Source organism: Rattus norvegicus, chromosome 3, assembly GCF_036323735.1.
Source record: "Rattus norvegicus strain BN/NHsdMcwi chromosome 3, GRCr8, whole genome shotgun sequence".
Lineage (NCBI taxonomy): Eukaryota > Metazoa > Chordata > Mammalia > Rodentia > Muridae > Rattus > Rattus norvegicus.
This window is the reverse complement of record NC_086021.1, coordinates 78,857,012-78,882,733: the sequence shown is the minus strand read 5'-3', so window position 1 is coordinate 78,882,733 and position 25,722 is coordinate 78,857,012. Positions and strand designations below refer to the sequence as shown.

Below are 25,722 nucleotides of genomic sequence, written 5' to 3'. Positions count from 1 at the left end.
AGCTCCAAGATTCCGAGGCCCCTGATGAATCGGAAAATCTGGTCCGTGTCTCATAGGAAGCACTGTGTGATATCCATTTCACCACAAAACTATCAGCCTGAAGTGCATGGTTCGCAGCTTGTCTGTGTGTTTGGGAGTGGGGGGGCGGCGTAGATCTGATAGCACATACCAGTAAATACAAACACTCAGGGAATGAGACAGGGGAATTGCAAGTTTGAGATTAGCTTAGGGTGTATAGGAAGACCCCGTCTGACAGCAGCAACAATAACAAAATAGAATTTAAGAGCCCGAGCATTTCCGACAGACGGAAGCCATGACAGAGGCAGGTCCCTGGATAAGATTTTGTCAGCCTGAAGAAAACGTCATCCATTGCAGCCAGCTCCCCCGCCACCCTGATGTTCAGCTCCTGCGGACTTTATGGAGCTGAGCTGGACTTCTGCTGAGACCCTTCTGAGGGGAGTCCGCTTCCTTGGAGCCCTGAGCTGCGGGAGTCCTAGGACTTTTGGGTTGGCTAGTTCGGTGTTTCTAGGAGTGAAGACCCGTGGACAGCAAATGGCTTCGGAGCCCCGGGAACCAGCCTTTTCCGAGAGGGCTCTGCCGCTGGACCACCACTTTAATGACCGTTTGTTGCCACCTGCTGGCCGCTGGGCTGCGGCACAGCTCTCTACAAGGGTGTTTCACTGGGCTGAGAGGCAGTGGGGGCTCCTGGAGCACCATCAAAATATGGCGACCAATGTGGTGGCACACGCCTTTAATCCCAGAACTAGGTGAGCTCCAGTCCACTCTCGTGTACATACCTAGTTCCAGGCTAGGCAGTGACCCCCTCTCAGTAAAATTAAATTAAATTAAAATGCAGGTGGGGCATAGGCAGCACTATTGGATTGGGTTGTAATTTTGTTTCAGAGAATGGGGTGTGAATTTGGGAAGAGGGTGGATGCCGGAGGAGTTGAGGGTGGGGGGTAGGAACAGGTATAACCTAAATGCATTGTATACATGCACGAAATTAAGGAAAAATATAATATAAAAATCTAATAAGGAATAAACTTTGTAAACCGTGAGTGGGGATAGAAGTGACAGAACCACAGTAATCCATTCATCAAACCATGAAAATCCGCGTGCTTTTGACTGCTTATATATCATTTTGTTTGATGTGCTTTTATAAATATGATCTCTTTCATCCGTTCACTAGTCAGTCATAAGCACTCTGGAGGGACCCAGGACGGCACTGGGGTTATTGATGGGATGAAGGTGGATGAGGAAACTCATTGTTTCCTCAAGCAAAAGCATGCAGTACAACCTCTCCGGGTCTTCCATTATTATCCTGATGCAGGTCTGACAATAGCCTGGACTGGCCAGGAATCAGTAATCCTCCTGCCTCGACCTCTCCAGGTGGGATTCCAGCTGAGGCACCACAGCCTACCACTCTATTCTTGAATTATAACTTACTCCACTCACCCCTCAGCAACCACAACTCATGGGCGCAACAGCCAACAGCCAAGAGACCCGGTCGTTACTCTTCCACTGTGAAGTCTGGTGGGACAGACAGATGCTGATCCACTGAAGAGACGACATCACAGCGCACTGTGGTAGGGTCAGAGGAGGGGTTCCAGTAACAGGGGCCTCAGTGGCCCCGTCGGTTCTGACCAGAGACTCGGGCTATTTGATACGCACTGAAGTACATGTGCTTTGGGGAGTGTATCCTAGTGGGCTGATCTGTCTGTATAAAGATTTTCACCACATGATTTTTTAAAACAAGAATATTAATATATTACATAAATATATACAAGATATATTTTTAATACAGAGATATAAAGAAAGCTGCCCATGTATCCAAAGGTAAAGATTTGCTTAAGCAAATTATGGTATACTAAAAAAAATAAATAACATCTAAAGCTGTTGGGCAGGGAAGAGTAGAGCTGCAGGCCTGAGTAGGAAGAAATCCTACTGCTTATGTTGCAGGTTGTAGCAATAAATCTCACTTCTGGAAACATCTTTATATCTCCTTCCTTCCTTCCTGATCCTGGCTACATAGTCACCGTTACTGGATCATTGAGATCCCCATACAAATACATTGTGAATTCTCCTCTTGAAAAGAAAAAGCACCCACGCTAATGTTTTCCTCTATGCTCCCCACTGGCTCCCACGCACCTTTGTCACCCAATTCTGCCCCTCCTGAATCCGCCCTGGCCAGGATGCTGTGCGTGTCAGAGTCACCAGTGGTCTCCATGTTGCTGGGTCCCACCCTCATGTCACATTAGCCCCACCAGCAGTGTCAACACAGCCACCCAGGGTCCTACCTCTCCCTGCTCAGGTCCTCTCGGGCCCTAGAACTGCCCTGGGTCTCATTTTCCTCCTGCCTCTGGCTTCTTCTTTCCCAGTCTTCATTCTTCCACCTTTGAAGGTTCATTTTCTTCTCCTCCTGCATTCATGCCTTTGACCTATGCAAGCAAAGCTTTATCTTTTTGATTTGGTTTTTTAAAAAAACTTTGTTCTTTAAAATGTTTTTGTGCTTATTTGTGTATGTGTTTCCCTGAATATGTATGTACCTGTGTGCATATGGGCTGAGTCATGTGCTAACACATATGTGCAGGTCTGAAGACAACTTGCAGGTGTCAGTTTTTTTTTTCTTTCTTCCCTGTGGGTCCTGGGGATTGGATTGAGCCATTTTAATGACCCCATTCATTCATTCATTCATTCATTCACTCATTCATTCATTCATTCATTTGGTGCTGGAGATGAGACGCAGTGCTTGCTAGGCAAGCTCTCTCCACCCTCCATCCCCGACCTTACCTTCTTCAATCAGAAGTCTGTTGTAGCTCAAAGCCCCCTTTCCATGTTTTTTATCCCTTACTCTTTGAAGCAGAAGATACAAATTTCCAGATTTGTTTCTTACCTGCTCCCATCTCTTACTTGTCCCAACTTGCTAATTAAAGTCAGTTAGCCCCAGAGAAATTCTCTGGGGTCCAATAGAGACATCTTACCCTTCTAGCCTCTGCCAGGATGGGTGCCGCCTCATGGTAGCCTTGGCTTTGTTTAGGGCATCCTGGATCCTTGAGTGACTATGGAGGAATGAACCCCACTACCCTGTTCCCCACTCAGAAATTCATGAATTAAAACAAAATATTTATTGTGTGCAGCTATAGAAATTCTGAGTTATTTGTACGGTAACTAGGGATGATTAACACCCAATTTGGTCTTTTTTTTTTTTTTTTGGTTCTTTTTTTCGGAGCTGGGGACCGAACCCAGGGCCTTGCGCTTCCTAGGCAAGCGCTCTACCACTGAGCTAAATCCCCAACCCCCAATTTGGTCTTTTGTATTAGGACCTTATAGTTAAAAATAAACTCATGAGGTTGGAGAGATTACTCAGCGGTCAAGAGCACTTGTTCCTGCAGGGGACCCGGTTTGGTTTCCTTCACACATCTGATGGCCCACAATCATCCACGACTCCACTTCCAGGGGATCAGAGGCCTTCTTCTGACTTCCGCAGGCACCAGGCATACACGTGGCACACAGACACACTCCTACTCAAGATGCTCATACACCCAAAATGAAACAAATAAATCTTAACGGTGCTCTTAAAAGAAAAACAATTAAAAATAAAAATTAACTCTAAAATATATAGCAAGAGAACTGATATTGGAGACTAAAATGAGGCAAAAACCCCATGTTAGGTACTAGAAAATTGTCTATTCAAACTGTTGTCCCTGATTTCTTGGTGAGCAAAGTGTCTACTGAAGTTTATGCCTCTAGCAAAAAGGTGGTGACACACAGAGAGCCTCCGCTCAGGTTTGACTCACTAGAACTCAGCCATGGGGCTCAGCATGGGTGAGTGGTGGGTGGGAATCGTGGGTGGATGTTTTCCTAACTCGGCAGTCACAGGGTTGCAGGAGGGAGAAAGATGATTATTTTACCAGTTAGCTGGTATAATGTAAGCAGAAAAAAAATAAGGTAGTTGTGCAGCTCTCCCCTCTGTTCTGCAAGCTCCTTAACCATTTGTTTGGACCCGGTGGAGTGGGATAATTTGACCGGACCCTGTCCTTGGGTTCAAGGGAAGAGACTTTGCACACGATCCAGCCCTAAAGGGACCGGGGCGTGCAGGGAGCAGCAAGGTTGTCTTCCAATGACAGCTTTCTGCCCGAGCCCACTCGAACCTACAGAGAAGCCAAGTTTGGTTAAAAAATGCTTCAGAGTGAACAATTGCAAGCTGCTTGCTGCTGAGCAAATTCCATTTTGGGGGATCTTTTAAACAAAGGGCTTGAAACGCTGAATGGCTCTGCTCTCTGCCTCCCCGAGGGAGAGTAGGTTGAGGGGAGGCAGCAGGAAGCAGGAATCTGGAACAAAGGCCACTGGGGTGGAAGACTTTTCCCACAAAGTGCTGTGCTGCTGTAATGTCAGGACACACACGAGGCTGCAGTGGGCCAGCTAACAGCTCTGGGTGGGCTAGGTCTTGTCTGACAGAGATGAGGGGAGGGAATTAGCCATCTGGGGCCCCGGCGGGGGGTGGAGTGGGGGTTGAGGGGGTGGACCAGTTCACAGAAAAAAAAAAAGCTATATTTGTTCAAAGCTGCACATGATCATATCTGGAATTCTCCAGCATCCACTTCAACACTAGCCACCCTTCAAACTCAGGCAGGCACAGAAGATGTCACATTGAGGCCTGTGACACAGCATTTCATTCCACGTTCAGGGAGTGTACACCCGTGTGATTAAGGACAGTTACACAGTGGTATCTACTCAAATCCATAGCCTCTGCTGAAATCGTGCACCAAGTCTTTTGCTAATAATTGACTCACAGGCCAGCGAGAGGGCTCAGCAGGTAAAGGAGCTTGCTGTCAAGCCTGATGACCTGAGTCTGATCCCCAGGACACACACGGTAGGAGAACCAACTTCTGTAAACTGTTCTCTATTCTACCACCATGGCATCCGCCACCACCCTCACATAAAACAAGCAAATAAATGTGATTTAAAACCCCATATATGGGGTTGGGGATTTAGCTCAGTGGTAGAGCATTTGCCTAGCAAGCGCAAGGCCCTGGGTTCGGTCCCCAGCTCTGAAAAAAAAAAAAAACATATATAAGAGTAGGGGTACGGTACCACTGATAGAATTGTTTTAGCCATTTCTATTTAGCCCGTATTTAGCTAGTATGTTCGTGAGGTCAGGGTTTGATCTTCAACACAAAACAAAACAAGCCCCTGGCTCACGATCTATGCAGACTTTCATACGGTTTACGCCTAACATGAGCCGAGTGATGGCAAGGCACGTCTGTGGCCACAGAAGGCCCCAGCTTTGAGGCTGCGGGCAGCTCAGCTGTCATGCAGGCACACAGGTGATGTAAGACAATAACTTGAGAGTCAGCTGGCCCAAGGCCTGCAGCCAAGCTGCAGCCAGAGTGCCAGGGAGTGGGACAGGCTGCTGGAGGCCACACCAGCGTCCACAGCCCATGGAGCTCACCGCTGTCCTCCTGCTGCTGGGCCTCTGCTCCGGTAAGTCCCAGGGAGGGGGCTCTCCTTTGAGGGTGAAACACTAATGTGCCCCATGTCCCATACCAAGGTCTTGTTTCTTTAAAGGGAACACAGGACACGGCTATACCAGCCAGAGGCTTCTCTACCAGTCACAGCTTGGTGTTGGCTCGGATGGAATCTTGAGGATAGATTTTTAGTTTGTTTCCCCAGAATGGGAGCTGCCTGGTCAAAAGCCACGAGCAAGAGATCCTGGTCGCTCTGGCGTTGCCTGGTCCCAAGCTCAGTCATGTGAACGTGATAGCCCACTTGTACAATCAGAGCCACTGGTAGACTATGCTACCGTTCTCATCTACCTTCATGTTCAGACTAGTGAAGGCAGGTCCAGCACACAGCCATAGGGCTGCATGTGCCAAAACGATCTAGCCATAGATACATACAAGGGCATAAACTTATTTAAACTTCGTTATTTTATTTTTGATATTATTATTATTATTATTATTATTATTATTATTATTTGTAGCTAGATTGCATAGTTTGGGTGTGAACTGTGTAGACAACGATGGGCCTTTTGTCACTGGAGAATTTGTCTGAGAATGAAGAGGTTTGATTGACAGCTACAGGTGCCTGGAAACCTGTTAACAATGTAACCAAACTGTCTCTACAAAGAAACTGTTTTGTCATGTCTAGGTTTTTAAAGTCAGAGATTCGTTTTTTTTTTTTAAGTCCATATAAATCCATGGCCGCTGCACTCCCACTCCACCCCACTTTGTAAGGATCTTACTACTATGTAGGTTTTATGTTTGAGTTGGACTCACGAAACCTTGCACAGCCCTTGACCTACTCTCTACTCTGGAATGTGTCCCATCACAGCCGCTGAAACGCTATCCTGAGCCCCAGACTTCCGGTAGAGGGAAACAGGAGATGTGTGTTGATTACTTCCGATGAACTTACTGGTCATATCATTCCACTGAGGAGCATGGTGGCTTAAAGCCTGCAACTCCCCTCGCTCTAACATTGCTCCGACAAACACAGGCCTTCCAGGCAAAAGCAAAGAGCACACACACACACACACACACACACACACACACACACAAACACTCACACACTCACACATACATGTATACACACACACATACATACACACACATATACACACACACACTCACACACATACATTCACACACTCACACACTCACACACATATATACACACGCACACACTCATACACACTCACACACATTTATTTTCAATAGCAGAGTTAGAGGAAGTGTCTAAACTCAGATGGATTAAATGCTGTGAAATTTAAAGTTGATCCAACCAAAGCAGGCATGTGCATGCACGTATTTACAAGCATCACACTTGGTGAAAACTTGTTTTAAAAAATTTTAAAGAATTTTTTTATTTTATGTGTATGAATGTTTTGCCTGCATGTATATGCACCACATGTGTGCCCAGTGACTACAGAGGTCAGAAGAGGGCCTCAGATTCCCTAGAGTTACAGATACGCATGAGCCACCATGTGGGTACTGGGAACAGAATCTAGGTCCTGTGCAAGAGCAACAAGTGCTCTTAACTTCTGAGCCAGCCCTCCAAGCCCCTCAGTGAAAGTTCTTATGTGATAGATAGGCTTCTAAATATTACCTACAAGACCTCTTAGAACAACACAGTTCACGTGCAGCTAGTAAGAGTCAGTGTTGTGTGTTTTGATCCCATGTGCAGTCTGTAGTAAGCAGAGGAAGCCCTGAGCAGGTGAAATCATGGGTGAGTATGTGTGTTAACATGGGCATGGCCAGGTCAAGAACCCCAAAAGCCTCAGACCCATGGAGGAATAGAAAAGCCTTCCTGGTGGGGTAAGACTCCAAGGAAGATGGCAAAGCCATCATGTGTGGATATTGGAAGGATGTGTAGAGAATGTCCACCATAGTTTTCTGGCCCCTGGGTGTTATGGACGGATGACTGACTGTTCCCCTACAGAACTGTCCCACCGAGATAGCTAACCTTGTCCCCTTGACCCAACTGTATATAAACCCTGCATCCTTGCTTATCTCTATGCACTAATCCTTCCTCCATGTTCAATCTATTTAATAAACACATTGAGCTTCCTGGGCTCTGAGGTTTCTCTACCCGAGAGACCAGGCCATGGGATCATGGCTTTTCTGTGTGTCCATGTGTCTGTCTATGTTTCTTCTCTCAGCTTCTTCGCTGTCCCAGTCAGGTCCTTTTCTGGAGCCACGCAGAGAATGAGACGGCAGTCCATAGAAATTTAGAATTATAAACTGAAGTCCAGCACCCTAAATTTGTTTATTATAAGGAAACCGAAGGGAAAAGATATAAACTGGCCTGCAGGGTGTGATCACTTAAGAACTTAAGAACTCCCACACCCAGGCCTAAAACAATCTGAAATCACCCAGGTAGAGACAGAGCATGAGGTTGGAGTAAGATTTACACAAGGCGACTCACTACAGTTCAGAATTCTTTCCCTCAAAACCAGGGTCCAGTTCCCTGTGTACAAATGCAAAGCGGGTTCAGTCAGCAAAGCACTGGCATTACAAACACAGGACCTTAGTTCAATTCCCACAACCCATATTTAGAAAACCAGGCATGGTGACAATGTCTGTAATCCTGACAATGTGTAAGGAAAGGCAGAAAGGTCCCTAGTGCTTCCTGGCCATCTAGCCTAGCCTACATAGTAAATTTTAGGCTAATGACAGCCTGTCTCCAAAAAGATGTGGATCCCTGAGAAATGACATCTGAGGTTGTCTTCTGGCTTGTACATGCAGGTGCACACATACGTGCTTGCACACACACATGTCTTAGTTAAGGTTTTACTGCTGTGAACAGACACCATAACCAAGGCAACTCTTATAAAGGACAGCATTTAATTGGGGCTGTCTTACAGGTTCAGAGGTTCAGTCCATTATCATCAAGGCAGGAACATGGCAGCATCCAGACAGGCTTGGTACAGGTAGAGCTGAGAGTTCTACATCTTCTCCCAAAGGAAGCCAGGAACAGACTGAGCATCCTCAGGCAGCTAGGAGGAAGATCTCCAAGTCCACCCCCCACAGTGACACACTTCCTCCCACAAGGCCACACCTTCTAATAGTGCCACTCCCTGGGACGAGCATATGCCAACCATCACAGCACACATGCAAACACACAGTTACGCACATGTAATATGATCTAGAAAGCTCATTTTACACACAGTCACATACACATAATATGATGTAGAACATGCACTTTGAACATGTGGACTCTTAGCAACAGTCCTTCGGTCAGGGTCACTTTCCCCGTGCCTACTGAACACACCCCAGTTGTTCTGGTTACGTGGCACCTTTCACAAACTTCTCCTACCATCCACTCAGGAACCTCAGCCATGCCACTGCCACCTTTCTCAGGGCACATAAATTCCCAATGGGCTGATAGCTATTGATGTCAATGACAAATGTCACTCACCCTGTGAACAGAGAGAAGCCAATTCATGCCAGGTTCACCTTCAAATATTGTAGCATTTCTAATACAGTGTTTGCATGCAGATATTCAACAGACAAGTGTGGTGGGTTAAGTGTCATCACTGTTGGAGTCAAGAGCATTGCTATGCTTTGGCTACAAAGGGCAATGTTGACATGCCTTGTTGTCTATGTAGAACCTTCCTCTTTAACGAAAGAGAGCTTACTGGCTGTGCTGACTCCAGCACTCCAAGCCATATTGGAGCTAGAAAGGGGATTGCAGAATTCTTCCTTGGAGTCTTGGAAAATTCTATGACATCGACTTGCTTACTCATTCTCTTGCTTACTCATTACTCAGCTCTATGGGCTGTTTCCTCGCAATGGATTGCAGTAATGTTTCTGTAAACCCTGTTGGGGAAACATTGTATCTCCTCACCTTGCCCATTGAAACAACTCTAAGAAGTAGAGAATGAGGTGGCAATTCCTCATGAAGGGAACCAGGCCCCTTGCCATGGGCAAGGGCTGGAGGTGAGTGTCTCCAGCATGCTGGCACACCTATTTCCCCTGTCCTCCTCCCTTAGTGAACCATTAGGCCAGATGCACAGCTTTTCTGGAACACACTGCTGACCCTCTTGCTTTCTATGTGTTCCTCCTGTGCAAAATCTGGGTCTCTGCACAACACCCCTTCTTGAGAGTCAGCAGCTTGCCAGCAGTTTGGGGAAGTCCTATGAGAAAGTTTTTTAGTACTGTTGGAAGTTTTGAGGTTCAGACAACTTAGGAAGCTAGATTTGAGATGTGGCTAGGTCAGGGTTCATGGGGTTCACAGCAAAGATGTTTAAGCTATGCTGAAAGATTTGCGAAAGCTCAAATCTAAATAGAGATTACATTCTACCTTTAGGAATGAGATAAATTGTCTGTAACTCTGCCTCTGGGGATCTAAGAGGTCACAGCTAAGCATTGAGCCTCAGTGTTTTCATCTGTGAAGCTGGGGTTAAAATAAAAATCACCCACCGAATCATTCTAACTATTTGGGAGGATTACAGATGGTCATGGGACTTAACTTACCAGGTAGTTGAGTAGCGTTAGTCATTTTATAAAAATCTAAGGTCTGGGTGAGAAATAACACTTCCGAGCAAGAGGGAACACATCTCATGAATCCAACATTTCTTAGCCCATGGGTGACCAATGGGTAATGGTGACCTCAGCAACAGCTTTCAAACAGAGAGTATCTGGTTACATAAATCAGGGTGAATGGCTCGTGTGTCTGCTCTTAGAAAAGCAGCCTCTGTTTTTGTCAGGCTGGAGTTATAGACACCCTTATAAGGTGCATGATGGATTTGGGAGGGGTTTTCGCCTAGGGATAAGAGTATACGAAGTTGTGAGATTGCAGCCAGCCCACACCACACTCATAAAATTAGGAGTTGGGGTCACCACATGGAATTTGAAGGTTCTGTTAGCTGAATGACCTTGGGCAAGTCCTGCACTTTCCGAAGGTCAGGTCAGAGTAGTCACTTTGCCTCAGCAGCCTCAGGGGGTGACACCTAGGAGAGCCAAGAAGGGAACTATGTTCTGAAGAGAAGTCCTAGCCCCAAGTCATCAGAGCACAGGTTGGTTTGTTCTTTCTGTTTTAATCGGTACGTGACTGTAACAGCTGAGATTTGTAAAAACTGAGAAAACATACACATCACATAAATTTGATTATTTTAACCATTCAAAGTACACAGTTCAGTGGGAATATCACCATCACATAGTTCTGATACTCTTGTCTCCAAAGGCCACACTGAACCCATTAAGTGGCCCGGTTCTCCAAGTCACACTTAGAACCACCATCTTCCCACCTCTGTAGACTTACTACCCTTTTATATCTGGCTTTTCACACTAGCTTAATGATGGTATCAAGGTGCGTACATGTTTCGACAGCATCCTCACTTCCTTCCCCTTTTATGACTTAATACTACTCCATTGTTGTATACACCCTAATGCATCCATCCACGTACTTGCTGGCGGCACTTTGAGTGTTGTACGCAGTGCTGTTATCCTTTGGATGTGTCCAGGAGTGCACTTGCTGGGTCATATGGTAACAGTGCGTGAGGTTTCAACGTTTCCATAACTTCACCAAACTTATTACTTTCCTTTTGCTCACCATGGCCAGCCTAGGGACTGTAAAACAGCAACTACTTTTAATTGCTAATGACAGTGTGAAATGGGACACCAGTCAGTCCAGCCATGTCCAGGCTCTGAAACACCTAGCCTTCCTGTGGCTTTTTCATGTGTGTGGTGTCTTGCCAAATGTGATGTAAGGTGACCTATCCAGAGAACAAGTGTTGACCGTCGCTGAGTATGGGACCGCACCAGCAACTGTGTTCGGGAGGGGACTCTGTTTCCCATTAGCTGGCTGTGCCTCTAACCCTGGTGAGACTGCGTGCAAGGTGGAGAACTACATCTGACGGTAAATGTGTCATTTCCTGCACAGCTGGCACTGTTCTGGGCTCCGAACATGAGACTCGTCTGGTGGCAAAGCTCTTTAAAGACTACAGCAGTGTGGTCCGGCCAGTAGGGGACCACCGTGAGATTGTACAGGTCACTGTGGGACTGCAACTGATCCAGCTTATCAACGTGGTAAGACCAGGGCTGGGGGCTCCCTGTGTCATTTATCCTGTGGCACCCACCCTGTGGGACCCCGTCTCACACTGGACTATCTCCCCCTGGCTTCCTTATTCATGCCCTAAAGAAGGGACCTTCTCTCTTCCCAGGATGAAGTAAATCAGATTGTGACAACCAACGTTCGTCTGAAACAGGTAATCCAGCTGGTTATTACGCTTACGCTGTGTATTCACCGAATATCAAACCTGGGCCCAGAGGAAATACATCTAGGAAGTAGGATCATATACCAAAATGTTGAAAGGCGGTCCATTGGAATGGTGGAAGCATATATATACATATATATATATATATGCACACATACACACATACATATATACACATACATGCATGCGCACACACACGTACATACACATACAAATATGCACATATACACATATACATATGCATATATACACATATACACACATACACATATGCATATACACATGCATTTATATATGTGTACATAAATACATGCATGTATGCATATACACGTATGCATATACACGTATGCATATATGCACATGTTCACATATACACACATACACATATGCACACATACATGCATATATGCATACACACACATACACATATACAAATCTGTACATATGCACACATACACATATGCATATATGCATATAATCATATACACATACACACTTATATATGCATACATACATGCATATATACACATACACATGCATATATGCACATATACATATATACATACACATATATTTATGCATGTATATGCATGCTGATGTACTGTTTGATTTGGTTCTCTTTTCATGTTTATTCTCTGTGTGGATTTGTTTGCTAGGGAGGCCATGGCTAAGGAAAACAAACTGGAAGGCTTTAACAACAGCAGTTTATCATTGCACTGTTCTGGAGACCAGATGTTCCAAAGTTAACGTGTCATTGGAGTTTGTTCCCTCTGAGGACCGTGAGGGGAAATCAATTCCAGAACGTTCTACTAGGCTTGTAGATAGCTGCAGTCATGTTCACAAAACATTTTCTCTATGTCTTTGGTGTCTGTGTGTGTGATTTAAATTTCCTCTTTTCATAAAGATGCTGGATGAGGGCTCGCCCTAATGACCTCATCTTAATTCCTCCGTAAAGATCCAACTAAGGGCCCATTCTTAAGTATGAACTACACTTTGCAAGAGTGAATTTCACCATAATACATATCATTCAGCCGGTAACACTATTTCCAAAGCTTGCTGGCCCATCGGAACTCTGGATCACTCTAAGTCACACACTGATTCGGCCTGCTAACCGGGAAAATGTCTCTCTTTCTAGCAATGGGTTGATTACAACTTGAAATGGAATCCAGATGACTATGGAGGAGTGAAAAAAATTCACATCCCCTCGGAAAAGATCTGGCGGCCGGACGTTGTTCTCTATAACAAGTAAGCAAAACCATGCAGGGTGGGCCAGCGTCCCCTCAGAAGGACTGCCACAGGCGCTTCCCCACCCTTCGCATTAAATAACCCTTAAAACCAGAACCACGTTGACAGGCGAGGAACGCCATATGGCGTCCCATGTTATGAATAGAAACAATTATGGAAGCCAAATTGAATCAGGGCTGTGGGTGGGGACATTAATCCCGGAGAGCTGCGATGGTGCGATGGTGCGTGTGGAGACACCCGGACTTCCCGTCTCTGAGTCCCTTGGAATCAAATACCTCTCCCTCCCCTCCCCGCCCCAGGGGTCTCAACTCCCCGGGGTGTTATTCATCACATCCTGAATGCCATCCCACCATCAGTGCCCGGATGTCTCCCTTGCCATCCACTGGGCCCTGCAACAGACTGTGCGTTGTGAAATTATAATGTGATTCACGACACTTGGCTTAATGACACGTTCATTATCATATGCCCTTCATTTGTCAGGGAATATTCATTTCAAAGAGCATCCTTCCAAGGCGGGAACAGGAGCATGCGCAGTCAGCTAACTGGGGATTTGCAGTCTGATCTGTGCTTTACAGCAGATGTTGCTGGGGCTGGCAGAGGTTGTAGATGAAAATGGCGCCCTCTGGCGGCCCTTCCAGCATCTAGCACACAGCTAGAGCTGGGATTGCAGGGTGAGCCAAATTCCCCATTGTTGGTGGAGAGAGATGTTGATAGATGCAGTGTCTTGTCTTTACTGAGAACCCCACCGCTTTAGTTCTCTCCACAGACTGCACCTCCGTGGCTAGAGAAAAGGGCTGGGGAAGCAGCTCAGTGGCAGAGGATTTGTTTAACGTGTGAAGCCATTATATTGAATTCTGAGAACTAGAGAAAATGGACTTTTTAAAAAATCTGTTTCCGGTTTCTGAAAGGGGTTCCAGCTATGTGGCTGTGCTGGATTTTCAGACTCACATGGCCCCCCTGGATGCCTGGTGCTAAAGACCACACTTAAGGAGTGAGGAGCTCTGTGCCTTTCTCTCTCAGCTATAGGGTTTGCCCCCCTGCTAGTCAGAAGGCATCTGAGTTTGTGACTTGTCCCATCAGGTTCTAAACATCAGCCCCCCCCACACACACACACAATATTCAGCTGCTAGGAGTGTTTATTTTAAATTTCTGGTCTTTCCAGCCAACTCTGAAAGCACAGAGTTGGAGTCTGACATTGCAAGTGTCTCTGGGGACAGGAAAGGGAAGGCTGAGGTGCATCGGGTCTGTGTCATTTGTTTCTCTGTGAAGCCTGTAGATTCTCACATTCATCCTCCGAGACGCTGACTTGGACCTTGGTCCGCGCTCAGAAAAACTTTGCTTTCTCTCATTGATTCATTGATTCATTGATAGATTGGGCTTTACTGTGTAGCCCAGGTGACTGAGGAATCACTTGCCTCAGCTTCTAGAGTGCTGGAACCACAGAAACACATCATCCCACTTGGCTACTGCTTAGGACTGTGTGGTTTTCTTGACCATGACCCAAGTGAGCATTGGTGTAAGTCAAATTTGGGGAGCACCGCCATGGGTTGGAATGCAACATTGGCGCCATTTTCCTCTCTTATCCCGACCACAGTGCAGATGGAGACTTTGCCATTGTCAAATTCACCAAGGTGCTCCTGGACTACACCGGTCACATCACCTGGACCCCTCCAGCCATCTTTAAAAGCTACTGTGAGATCATTGTCACCCACTTTCCCTTCGATGAGCAGAACTGCAGCATGAAGCTGGGCACTTGGACCTATGACGGCTCTGTGGTGGCCATCAATCCGGTAGGTAGTAGCCTGCTGGGCTACGGCTGGTCTCAGAACTAGGGTCACTAGGTGTCCAAGTCAGCCTCTAGACAATCACAGGCTCCTGGCACCGCTCCAAACTAGAGAAGCATCTAGTCGTATGGCTTTCAGTTGAATGCCAAGGTTCTTGAGGCACTGCCCAAGAGAGCTAAGTAAGAGCTTAAATAAATTCTCTTTGCTATGTGCTGTCTCGATAAGTCTGATAAAATGAATCTTGGGTGTGGCTCGGGAGTGGGAGGGACAGTGTTTTAAAGTCTCCTGTAGGTTTGCGTGTAGAGCCGAAATGAGTAAGCCTAACTTACCATATGACGTGTTCTATAGAAAATCAACCTATCACCCCAAAGCAGAGTTGGTCCAACATCCCTCTTGGCAAAGTGACCCTCCGTACGGGACATGGCTACCATGTCTCTGCCCTTCCTTGGGGTGGAACAGCAGGAGTCTGCAAACCTTGTTTTGATTCTCAGGAAAGTGACCAGCCCGACCTGAGTAACTTCATGGAGAGCGGAGAGTGGGTGATCAAGGAAGCCCGGGGCTGGAAGCACTGGGTGTTTTACTCCTGCTGCCCCAACACCCCTTATCTGGACATCACCTACCACTTCGTCATGCAGCGTCTGCCTCTCTACTTCATTGTCAACGTCATCATTCCCTGCCTGCTCTTCTCCTTCTTAACCAGTCTGGTGTTCTACCTGCCCACAGACTCAGGTGAGGGCGGTTGTCATGGCTGTAACTGCTGTGAGGCTCAGGCTGCTAGTCTAGGGACAGCCAGGTAAGTGTGTGCTCACAGAGGTGCAGGGACCCAAGTCATCATTGCTGTGTGCAGGCCACCAACAGACAGGTGCTGGGTGGCTGAGGGACCTCAGCGGAGCTCACCACTCAGGAACCAAACTCGGGTCCTCTCTCGAAGAACAACAAGTGCCCTTAACTAACACTGAGCCGTCTCTCAGCGTGAATGAGGCTCTTCGTCTGCTTGTATGTCTATGCACTACGCGTGTGTGCTTGGTGCTAATGGAGGCCAAATTAGGGCACAGTGTCCCTGGAATGACAGTTAGAGATGCTCGTGAGCTGCAGTGTGGATCCTGGGAATGGAGCAGCCAATGCCCCTGACTTCTGAGCCTTCTCTTTTGCCCCCTCCATTTCTTTTGAACAAATAAGTACAAATAAATATTTTCTTTTTTAAAAAAGATTTACTTATTTATTATAAATAAATAAATACACTGTACACTGTAGCTGCCTCAGACACATCAGAAGAGGGCATCATATCCCATTACAAATGGTTGTGAGCCACCATGTGGTTGCTGGGATTTGAACTCAGGACCTCTGGAAGAGCAGTCAGTGCTCTTAACCTCTGAGCCATCGCTCCAGCTCCAAATAAATATTTTGAACTTCCTAATCATGAAACTTCTGAAAGCAAGAGAAGACACTGCTAGAGCAATACAGATCTAACTGGCCGCTATAAATACTGAACAGTCTATGCCTGTAAATACTAAATGCTTGTGAGTACTCTGAGCTTGGCAGATGTTAGTTATTCTAGTATTATTGGACAGACAATGGCAAATAGCTTGATAACTTTAATGTTGAGAGTCTTGGCTCTTTCTTTCGGAGGTAGAATTGAGGATTCCTTGCTTATCTTTCCTATGTATCCCCCAGTTTTAGTCGCTCCACGGGGTCACAAAGTCACTGTTCAAGGATGTCCATGGGTCCTGAATTCCAAGGATGCTCAAGTCCCTCATCTAAAATGGCATTGTAGTCACATGGAACTTTAGGATATCCTTTGATACTTAAAATTGTTTCTTGACACACTGTAAAGACTATACAAAAATAGTTATCACGTTGTTTTGTTTGAGGGACAGTGGCAGGAGAATCTACATATATTCAAGACAGATACAATTTAATTTTTCTGAATATTTTCGGTCTGAGTTTGGTTGAATTCTTGCAAAATCTGCAGTTACGGAAGGCTGTCTGCCTACTTATAGCCTGGTAAGGTATTCAAGGCTACAGTAACAGCAGAAAAGGCAACACAAGAGAACTCCCTAGGGACCCCAGCAAGAGCGGCCCAAGGTTCTCTGTTGCGCCCTACAAAGACGACCCAGTGCCAGTCAGCCTGACCTTCCTGCAGCCTGCTCAGCCAGGACCCCTGAGACTCGGGGCCCACAGGGAAAAAAAAAACAGAGGATTTGGGGGAATCCCTTACCATGAGAACCAAACCAAGCCAAGAACTGATTTGAGAAGACAAACTTTTTAGATGAAAGTAAGAGGAGGTCAGGAGGTTGTGAGTCCCTGGGCGAGCTGCAGTCAGCATCTGGATAGCGGATTCTTTATATATATATATGTATATAGTTTTGGCCTAGCAGCTTCACATTGAAAGAAAGGTATTTTCTGGGCTGCCCCGCCATCTTCTGGGTAACAAAATGACCAGGGGTGAGGTTTATTCAAACTTCCACCCTGGCTCTAGCTTGCCAACCCAGAATCCCTCTTGTTTTCCTGAGTCCCAACAACAAAAAAGGAAGAGTCTAGGGCATGAAACCAAGTTGCCATTCGCTGCTTGGCAGCTGTAACGGAAACCCTGGCCACTTGATGCTGTCAGGGCCCTGCGGTCTCCGGGAAAGGATCCCCAGATTGTCCTTTGAGAACATGCTGGTTACATTCCTTCACCTTGGGTTTTGGTGGCTGATGAGTGTGGAGGGACTGTTTGATGGAATGGCACAGGTGGATGCTTGAAGCAACAGCAGCCTGTTTCTGTGTAGCTCTGGCAGAAGACACTACTCCATGCCCTCACACAGTCTTCTGGTACATGTCTGCGTCCACCCCACACCCGTACTGTGACACTAGTATACAATATGCTTGTTCTGCCTCAATCCAAAGTTACATTGTAACGTCCTGGGGTTTCAGGAGCAGAAGCGTTGTTACATTTTCCCTTTGTCTTTCTAGGGGAGAAGATGACGCTGAGCATCTCTGTCTTACTGTCCCTGACTGTGTTCCTTCTCGTCATTGTGGAGCTGATCCCTTCCACCTCTAGCGCTGTACCCCTGATCGGGAAGTACATGTTGTTTACCATGGTCTTTGTCATTGCGTCCATAATAATCACCGTCATTGTCATCAACACACACCACCGTTCGCCCAGCACCCACATCATGCCCGAGTGGGTGCGGAAGGTGAGCGTTGAGACTCCCAGGTCTCGGGCTGGAGAGATGGCTCAGCCGTTAAAGGCTAGGCTCACAACCAAAAATATAAGAGACTCCCAGGTCTCCCTTTAGTGAACCGGGGCAGTCCTAGCTAACATCCTGGGCTTTAGGGAACCTGGAAAGGGAGCTGCTTCTTTGCGGGGACAGCTCACATAGCCTTCCCGGAGTCGGAAGGAAAGTAAAACGAGTGCAGCCCACTCCCAATTCGAGTTTATGGGATCTGATTAGAGATGAATAGATCCCACCTGATGCTTGGGCTTCTTAAGCTCTTAATTGGTATGTTTTTCAATTTGTGAATAGACATTCTTATTTTCATTGGTGAAAATCATCATGGAGAACAGAACAAGGAGAGAGAGAGAGAAGGGAGGGCCCTGATGTGAGGAGCGTGCTCACAAATATTTATATTACTGAACTGAAAATGTATTAATACCTCACATATGTTTTTATTTTAATTAATGTTGTGGTCATGCTGGGGATTGAACTCAGGGATGTGAACATTCTTGACGAGCACTGTATCACTGAGTCATATCCCCCACTCAAATATACCCATTTTTCATAAACGTCATAGAGATACTAAACTGTGTTGGTGTCAGTAATGCTGGCTTACCAGGTAGGCTAACAGTAACAGTCCCTGTTAGATGCCTCTGGGCAAGACCTCTGTATATTTAATTAACGTCAGGAGAAACGACAACAACAACAACAACAAATAAAACCAGAAGAAAATAGTAGAGTTATTTTGTGAAGCTAAGCATTTACATACTTGAGGCTGCAGGAGCAATCTTTAATCACATGGTCCGGAGAATGTACTTGCTCCAAACTTTCTGTTGCCTGTAGAGGAGTCCGAAGCCTAATTTAGCATTGGCGTCTACACACAAGCTCCCTCTAGTGGCTAACTGCTTACATTACAGAATCCTTGCTGTCGACTGCAGTCAGGAGTTAGTCTTTGGCCTCTATCTAGTGCAGTGGTTTTGTTTTAAGGACAAGGAGGCTGAGGTCTGGAAATGATGAGTGATTTGCCCACGATCGCATTGCTTACCCAGAGTCAGTGATTCTGGGAATATTGACAAAAAGGTCTCATGCCAGGGATTTCTTTTTTTAATGTTAGGTTTTTATCGACACTATCCCAAACATCATGTTTTTCTCCACAATGAAAAGACCATCCAGAGATAAACAAGAAAAAAGGATTTTCACAGAAGACATAGATATCTCTGACATCTCTGGGAAGCCGGGGCCTCCACCTATGGGCTTTCATTCTCCACTGATCAAGCACCCTGAGGTGAAAAGCGCCATTGAGGGTGTGAAGTACATTGCAGAGACCATGAAGTCAGACCAGGAGTCTAACAATGTAAGCTGTATGGCTCCCAGGCCACGCCTCTGGGTCTGTCTGTCCGTCTGTCCATCTGTCTGTCCGTCCATCCGTCCATCCGTCCATCCATCCATCCATCCATCCATCCATCCACCTATCTATTCATGACAGGGTTTCTCTGTGTAGTCAAGGGTGTCCTGGAATTCGCTCTGTAGACCAAATTGATCTCCAACTCAGATGTGTTCCTTCCTCTGCTTTCTGAGCGCTAGAATCAAAGGCGTGTGCCACCACCTCCAGGCTAACACACCTCGGGGTCTAAATGATCAAATGCATAAGTGCAACAAGGAGGTTGATCTGACCTTGACCAATGAGTTGGCTTTAAGCTCCAGTTACTGACTTGAGATGTGCCGTGTTGACTACCCCCGGCAACTATAGTAAGTCATTTTTGGCTTAAATTAGCTATGCAAAACCCAAAGAGTATAATATCGGCCTCAGGGGTTGATTTACATATTGAAGATATGTAGTACAAGATGAGAACTACATATTGGAGATTTACATATTGAAGGCCAGGCCTGTGGGGGATGCTATGAGCCTGTGTCCCATCTTAGTGGACTCCCGTCCAATGCCTCTGTTTTCCCCAGGCGTCTGAGGAGTGGAAGTATGTCGCCATGGTGATGGACCACATCCTCCTCGGAGTCTTTATGCTGGTGTGTCTCATCGGGACGCTGGCTGTGTTTGCAGGTCGGCTCATTGAGCTACATCAACAAGGATGAGCAGAAGCTGAACTAAGCCTCCCTCTGCCCCAGCTGCAGCCACCACCAGGAAAGATAGAAGAGAGGAAGGCCTGTCTACTTGAATCCTTTCGCGCTTACCAAGCACACAGTGTGCTACATGTCCTGTTAATGATAGTGGTCTCTGCTCACACTGCTATGTCCTTAAAGTATCTCCCCTTTGCTTCTGCTTTTAACACCATGGGTCTCCTTAAAGAGGGAACCCTTTGTAGTAAATAAAAGTGAGTCCTCGGGCTGGAGAGATGGCTCAGCGGTTAAGAGCACCCGACTGCTCTTCCAGAGGTCATGAGTTCAATTCCCAGCAACCACATGGTGGCTCACAACCATCTATAAAGAGATCTGATGCCCTCTTCTGGTGTATCTGAAGACAGCTACAGTGTACTTATATATAATAAAAGAATAAAAAAAAAAAAAAAGTGAGTCCTCAAAGGAAGTGATTGTTTTTAAATGGCCCGGGAGAGTTTTGCTTGGATACTCCATGTTTTCTGTTGGAATTGCCACTGCTAAGTGTTTTTGTTCTCTTTCCTTTAAAAAATATGAGTGTGCTTGTATGAGTGTGCATTTCTTACACACGCGCCTAGTGTCCATGAGGTCAGAAGAAGGTATCTGGTCCCCTCGAACTGGAATTACAAATGAGTGTGAGCTCCCACGAGATCCATGGGAATCAGGACCTCCGGAAGAGCAGCCAGTGTTCTTAACTGAGCCATTCACCTATCCGGCCTGGTGAGTTGTTATTTTTAAGGTGCAGAGGGTCCTTTACTTAACACACAGTTTCATACCTACTAGAAAAGCTGTGTCTATCAGATTCCCCAAGGACAAAACATGTGATGTGGACACAGAGGAACTGCTAGAAAGGAAATTAGGTAACTTTAAACTTAAAAAAAAGTGTGTGTGTGGTGTGTGTGTGGTGTGTGTGGTGTGTGTGGTGTGTGTGTGTGTGTGTGTGTGTGTCTGTGTCTGTCAGTGTGTGTATGTGTGTGTGTCTGTGTGTGTGGTGTGTGTGTGTCTGTGTGTGTGTGTCTGTGTGTGTCAGTGTGTCTGTGTGTGTGTCTGTGTGTGTGAGTGTGTGTGTCAGTGTGTCTGTGTGTGTGTCTGTGTGTGTGTCTGTGTGTCTGTGTGTGTGAGTGTGTCAGTGTGTCTGTGTGTGTGTTTGTGTGTGTGTGTCTGTGTGTCTGTGTGTGTATGTGTGTGTGTGTGTGTGTGTGTACATGCTTGTGTAAAGTTGGGGGGACAGCTTTTTTAGGGGTTAGTTCTCATCTTGTACTTCATTTGAGGCAAAGTCTTTCTTGTGATTCCGCTGCCATGTTACATACTCACGTTAAGCTCCCTCGGGATTCTTCTCTCTGCACTTTGTGTCCCATGAACGGAGGGCTGGGCCTCCATCTCCAGCCTTTTATGCATTCTAGGATCGAGTTTAGGTCATTAGGCTTGTCTAGCAAAAAAACTACTTTTACCTGCTTATTAATCAATCGTTTCACTGGCCCAAAGGCAATTTTAGGGTGATCACATACAAATAGTACCAAAACCTTATGCTTTAAAGTAGATTTCCGAGAGGAGAGGGAGAACGGGTTCTTAAGTGGTTTCCGTTGGAGATACCTTCTTGAATGTGCACTGAGATTCCTTGGGACTGTACCTAGAGCTTTGCAAATCCGAGTGCACACAGACCTGAAACTGAACCCCAGTTCTCCCAAGTTAGCAGAGCCCCTGGATTCTGTTCTTGGGATCAGAGGAGGAGCAGATCCCATCCTCACTGAGGATACACCTCTGAGCCCATGAGAATCATCTCACCCACATGGGTTTATTTTATCCAAATAGTTTCATGCAATCTCCATAATGTCCCTATTTTACAAATGAAAAAAAAAAAAAGCGAATTTGAGGAAAGGTCAGCTCTGCTCCAACAAGGAGTAGAAGAACTGAGAGCTGAACCCAGACAGAACTTAAGATTCTAAAACGGGCTGGAGAGATGGCTCTATGGTTAAGATCACTGACTGCTCTTCCAAGGATACGGAGTTCAATTCCCAGCAACCACACCACGGTTCATGGTGGCTCACAATCATCTGTAATGGGATCCGATGTCCTCTGCTGGCATACAAGCACACATAAGACAGAGCACTCATACATTAAAAAAATCAATAAGTAATCAATTAATTACATCAATAAGTAATTTTTTTAAGTTAAAGAAGGGATTCTATAGCCGCTGGCAGCTGATGGGGGTCACCTGCTCCTTGCTGTCCCAGTCATCCTAGCTTCATGTAATAATTCTGGTCGGTGCCGTTGGACACTCTGTGATATCCTACTTCCTGCATTCTTTTTTTTTCTTTCTTTCTTTTCTTTTTTTTCGGAGCTGGGGACCAAACCCAGAGCCTTGCGCTTGCTAGGCAAGCGCTCTACCACTGAGCTAAATCCCCAACCCCTTACTTCCTGCATCCTTAATTAAAGCCCCGTCTTTTCCTTCAGTCCTTAGACCAATCATGTTTGGAGTTCAGGTCCTATGAATGGAACCAGAAACGCATGCACACACCATCACCTTCTGAAATCTGAAGCATGATTTCTCTGTGGCAAACTCGAAGCTCTAGTACAATTTACCCCAGACCAAGAAACCATGTGGCTCTGGATGGAGAAAAGGCCTTTGAATCACAAACACATCTGATCCCTGTCAGCTCCAGGGAGAGCTGTAAACTGCACAACCAGAAGGCCACTCAGAGCCCAGGTGGCTTCAATCTCCTCCAAGGGACTTCCTGTCAACCCTGCTCCGGGGCTGGGCTCTCTCATCCCACTTTAAAGGGAAAACAACTGGCAGCTTCTCAAAAAGTCACACTTGGGGTCACCAAGCCACTCACCAACCCCATTCCTAGGTAGAGAGGCAAAGGAAGGGAAGGGCAGGCTTACGCTGTTTGTATGAGAGCGAGCACAGGAGGAAGGAGTGAGAGAAGCAGTCTCGGTTCCCACCAACAGACGAGGAGCAAACGGACCGTCAGACTGGGGCTGCATGTGAGGCCTCAGGTGCCAGTCACCTTTTTTTTTTTTTTTTTCATTTTGTGGGATGCTTGTTTGTTTTGTTTTGTTTTGTTCATTGAGATAGAGTCTCTCACTGGCCTGGAACTTGCCAAGAAGCTTAGGCTGGTTTGGCAGCCCAGCTCCGATATCTTCCTGTCTCCTCTTTTGTTGGCATGGGTTCTATGGCTTCCACTTGGGTCCAAAAACAAGCACTTTGTCAGTTGATCTAATTCTCTAACTTTTTCCCACTCACAACCACGTTTTTGCTTGAGAAATGTTACACAGAAATATAAGCATGGACTAAACCACCATCCCAAGAGAACACAGGGATGGACCCATGGCTCCATCTGCATATGAGGCAGAGGATGGCCTTGTTGGGCATCAGTGGGAGGCGAGGCCCTTGGTCCTGTGAAGGCTCCATGCCCCAGTGTGGGGAATGCCAGGGTAGGGAGGTGGGAGGGAGTGGGTGGGTGGGTGAGGGAGCACCTCATAGAAGCAGGGGGGTGGGGGTGGTGTAACAGGTAATTTAAAAAATTTTAAAAATCCAATAAAAGTTTTAGAGTAAGAAAATGTATAAAATACATATAAAATTAATCACAAAGAAATTTAATTAAAAATCCTCTGACACGAATATCTTTTTATCAAACCTATGAAGGATAAAAAACAAATTTGCTTTTAAGAAGGATGTGTTTTCTATCTGACCAATCCCACCCAAAGATATACTAACTCAACACTGACGATGCCTGGGACAAGGAAGGTAAACGTCACGAATTTCCGTTTTCAGTAACTAAACTTAATGTGTCCGTCAGAGTGTAAGGCCACAGCAGTCCGTGACATTCAACAGTTAAATCTGAGCAGAGGTGAACCAGCCAGTGTCCATGGGTGCTGTGTAACACAGGAGCAGGCACAGTGCAAAGCGTTCACGCGTGTTCCCAAGGCTGCAGTAACGTCCTGTAAGGTCACTCGTGCAAACACTGCCCTGGATACCTCAGAATCATGACGTGTTTGACTTTTTGACCTAACTTTTGGTATGGCACATTCAGAAACCTTTTACTGTGGCCCAGTTGTTCTGCAACCCCACGCCTGGTCACATGAAGTCCACTCACATAAGGTATTTAGAAACACGCAGGCAGATGTGGAGAAGAGGTTGTGGAAGGCTGGCGGGGAGGGGAAATTAGGAGTTGCCGTTCGTGGGAACAGACTTTCAATATGACAAAATGAAGAGATCGGGAGGCGGATTGCCATGACGACCAAGCACCATTGCAGCACCAGAACCTGAGAGCTGTGTCCCTAAAACTGAGAGAAGTGTCACAACCTGTATCTGTGTTCGCTACGACGACGGGTTTAATAGATGAGTAAACCAAAGGCCTTGGGACTGAGTTCTCACCATAAAGTCTGGGAAATGCACTGAAGACGCGCTTCATACACAAGGAAGTCAAGACCCCAGTGAATTCTCTCAGATCATGAAGCTACTCTGAATTCCTGCCCTTTGCTGTGTCTCATCTTTTCCTTCCTTCCTTCCTTCCTTCCTTCCTTCCTTCCTCTCTCTCTATCTCTCTCTGTGCACATGTTGCACATGTGTTCTCCGTGCACGTTTCTGTGTGTGTTCAGAGGCTAGAGATCCTCTGACGTCATTCATTCCTCGGTTGTCATTAACCATTTTGATATTTTGGTTGTGAGTCTAGTCTTTAATGGCTGAACCATCTCTCCAGCCCTCAACCATCACCTTTTTAAAAGGCCGGCCCTCTCGCTGATGTGTAACACTCCGAGTAGGCTGGCTGGCTGGCTAGCTAGCTCATAGATCAGCTGACTCTGACTTCTCAGAGTTGGGATTCCGAGTGTGTGGCTGCTGTTCCCCACTTTTTGGCTTTAAGTGGGAGTTCTAGGGATCAAAGCCAGGTGCTTGTAAGGCAAGTGCGCTAACCACTGAGCCATCTACACAGCCCTATCATGACACAGTCCACTGCTTTCCATGCAATCGTGACCTCCCCTCCCTGCATGTTCTCCTCCCCACCGCACCCCAATCCTAGGCAGCTTGGACCGGTGTAGCTACAGTACTACACCAATGTGCGCTCCATTAAACTCCAAAAATGGCTCTGTCAATCTGCCCTTGATCCAGAGTCTCATTCTTCCTTCAGTTAAAGCCTGATTTTCAGAAAGGCCACCAATAAAACCCATGCAGGGACTTCTGGGAACTATCCCCACCTCGTGGTGTTTATGACAGGGTCCAGCCTGTGAGCCCTGCCTGTCTGCGCATCTGTTGGGTTGGAGAAATGAGGAAATGAGGAAATGAGGACCTAGAACTGAAGGCAGGTGTTTATTGAAGTTTTCAGGGCTCAGGATCGGAGCGCCCAGTGAGTGTATGTGTTTTCCAGGGATGTGAGGAGGGTTTTTACACTGAATTTCCCCAACTGGGGCATTGAGGCAGCATCGACACACACACACACACACACACACACACACACACACACACACGCGCACACGCACACGCACGTTTGGGTTGCACTACAAACTGAAGGGTTTGTGTTACTACGTTCCCACTTTCAGATGCTGAACCCTAACTTCCTGTGTAACTGTATTGGAAGATGGGGCCTTTGGGAGGTAACCAGCTTTGAGGCTTCAGAGTGGGGTGTGTTTTGATGAGGAGAGGCATGTCAGAGAGCCCCCCTCTCTC

The 25,722-nt window shown here is 46.4% G+C and overlaps 1 protein-coding gene across 1 annotated transcript; it reads left to right on the top strand.

Moving 5' to 3' along the window:
* Nucleotides 1-5,380: 5,380 nt before the first annotated feature.
* Nucleotides 5,381-20,448, top strand: Chrna1 (cholinergic receptor nicotinic alpha 1 subunit). The gene is made up of 9 exons (NM_024485.2): nucleotides 5,381-5,484; nucleotides 11,383-11,528; nucleotides 11,663-11,707; nucleotides 12,852-12,961; nucleotides 14,556-14,751; nucleotides 15,237-15,474; nucleotides 17,701-17,924; nucleotides 19,060-19,299; nucleotides 19,902-20,448. The coding sequence occupies exons 1-9, from the start codon at nucleotides 5,442-5,444 to the stop codon at nucleotides 20,031-20,033; spliced, it is 1,374 nt and encodes a 457-aa protein (NP_077811.1). The 5' UTR covers nucleotides 5,381-5,441; the 3' UTR covers nucleotides 20,034-20,448.
* Nucleotides 20,449-25,722: the final 5,274 nt, after the last annotated feature.

Coding starts and splice junctions, on each gene's coding strand:
- Chrna1 (NM_024485.2), top strand. CDS start 5,442: ATGGAGCTCACCGCTGTCCTCCTGCTGCTGGGCCTCTGCTCCG. Junction 14,752..15,236: donor CTGTGGTGGCCATCAATCCG/GTAGGTAGTAGC, acceptor TTTGATTCTCAG/GAAAGTGACCAGCCCGACCT. Junction 17,925..19,059: donor TGCCCGAGTGGGTGCGGAAG/GTGAGCGTTGAG, acceptor TTTTAATGTTAG/GTTTTTATCGACACTATCCC.